Source organism: Porites lutea, chromosome 6 (assembly GCF_958299795.1).
Source record: "Porites lutea chromosome 6, jaPorLute2.1, whole genome shotgun sequence".
In the NCBI taxonomy this organism is placed as follows: domain Eukaryota; kingdom Metazoa; phylum Cnidaria; class Anthozoa; order Scleractinia; family Poritidae; genus Porites; species Porites lutea.
Window position 1 is genome coordinate 22,284,960 of NC_133206.1, and position 1,942 is coordinate 22,286,901.

The window sequence follows — 1,942 nt, forward strand, 5'->3', positions numbered from 1 at the left end:
CTCTTTCTTGCTTCGAGAGATAACCCTAGGAACGAGGCTGCGTCTCCATGGTGGGTCCCTGTCAACTTTAGCACAGAGGAAGAAATACAACAGGTGAGTTATCCCAAACGCTCTTGACAATTCTCTCTTGCAAAGGCTTACACAAGTGTCGTGCAGTCGAATCACAAGACACTGGCTTTGAAAAGGAACAAGTTAAAATGCAAGACGTTATACCAAAGAGTAACTATAAATTGATAGCGTGAATCAAATCTGTCATTCTGAAAATAGATTTAAGAATATATTTGGAGGTAGATATCTAAAACTGGTAAGGCTACTTCGACTATCGTGACTTCTGAAATACGGATCCTTGAGATTTCGAGACGGAAACTGCACCTACGAATGATTTCCTTAATGTCTCTGAGCATTGCAATAAATGAAGGTCCCTTAGTCCTCAATCTTCAAAAATGTTATATAACAACGACTGTTTATTTTGGTAACATCACGCAAAAAAGGCTATGTTCTTTTCTTTTATCGCGACGAAGTTAAATTGCTCTAGTTTAACTAAAATTATGGGCCGTGAAGGCGAGACAATTGCAACGTCAAGGTCGGGGGTCCGTTCAAATTCTTAAACTGCGAGAAGTGTTTACTGCTTGCAAATCCTACCAAAGTCGAAAGTCCCTTCCTCGTTAACTAACAGTGCAATGAACGCCGTTTCTTATCATTTTATTCATGCTATGGTGTGATGATCGATTATAGATAGTAATATTCGATTCGTATTCTTCACCTTGTTGACAGACTCTCCACGAAATGGATTATAGCTACTTGTGGTCATCTTCTCCCGTATCAACTCCTATGGAAACACCAGCAAATTACGTAAGCACTCCACTGCCAAAGTTCGAACAAATGTCCGGGAAGAGAGACTGCCGATTTCCCGATCCAGCGTCAAACATGTACACAGTTGTACAGTCCCAGTGTGCGCCTTCCTTAAGTCTAACACACAGATGGCCACAAGTGACAACCCCAGCCCAAACAACTGCAGTCAGTACATCGACAAATGGAGCTATAGACTTGGGTTTCGCGACGAGAGGGCAAACCCTCTCAACATCTTCCTCGACCTACAAGGAACTGGAACTAAATCACGATGACGGGTTCCTTTGCGATTTTCCCGGCTGTGAAAAGCGCTACGCGAAAAGTTCGCATTTTGGTACTCACAAAAGGCTTTATACAGGTGAAAAGCCCTATCTGTGTCCGTGGGAAGACTGTGGATGGTGTTTCCGACGTTCCGACGAACTCAAGCGACACTATCGACGACATACTGGAGAAAAGCCCTACGTATGTCCGCTTTGTGGAAGATCTTTTAGCCGCTCCGACCATCGATCGTCTCATATAAAGAAAATACATCCACTCATGTAAGGAACTGTACAATACTTGGGAGTTTAAAAATCCCTACAAAGAATAGAGAGTAATACCCAAGTTAAAATGTTAACCTATCAGTATGTTGACCTCAATCGAATGTCTCCAGACTCAAAAACTCAAATTCAAGAACGTCGAGTGTCGCCGGATTGATAAGGTACATACTTTTGACACAACTTGTTTGTAGCAAGAACAACTTTTTATTCCGTGGTTCGGCTTCCAATTCAGTGATAAAAAGTTGGCTGCTTGCACAATGTACGTATTTTATTTAATAACACTGAGATTCAGTGCCAATGAAAATAGCAAACTGTGAGACAGTTTCTGAAATATCCTGCCACAGCTTACGGCTGAGTATTAACTTAGAGACGCAGGTGGACGATGTTGTCGATTATTTCTTACAGATAATATTATTTTCATGCACGGAAACGCAAAATCAACCGTTCTTGAGGAAATGATAAAGGTTAGCTCCAGTTGTGTCAGAGAATTATGCGCAACTACTTTCTTTCCATTTGTTGTACAAAACTTCTCAAACTGTCAGATTTTTTAAGGA

The 1,942-nt window shown here is 41.3% G+C and overlaps 1 protein-coding gene across 1 annotated transcript; it reads left to right on the top strand.

The window, feature by feature from the left end:
* Positions 1-776: 776 nt before the first annotated feature.
* On the top strand, positions 777-1,428 carry LOC140941793 (uncharacterized). Its single transcript, XM_073390806.1, has one exon. It carries the CDS (start codon positions 787-789, stop codon positions 1,390-1,392), a length of 606 nt encoding a protein of 201 aa, XP_073246907.1. The 5' UTR covers positions 777-786; the 3' UTR covers positions 1,393-1,428.
* The last annotated feature ends 514 nt before the right edge of the window (positions 1,429-1,942 follow it).

What these genes read in the sequence shown, in the direction of transcription:
- LOC140941793 (XM_073390806.1), top strand. Translation starts at nt 787, where the DNA reads ATGGATTATAGCTACTTGTGGTCATCTTCTCCCGTATCAACTCCTATG.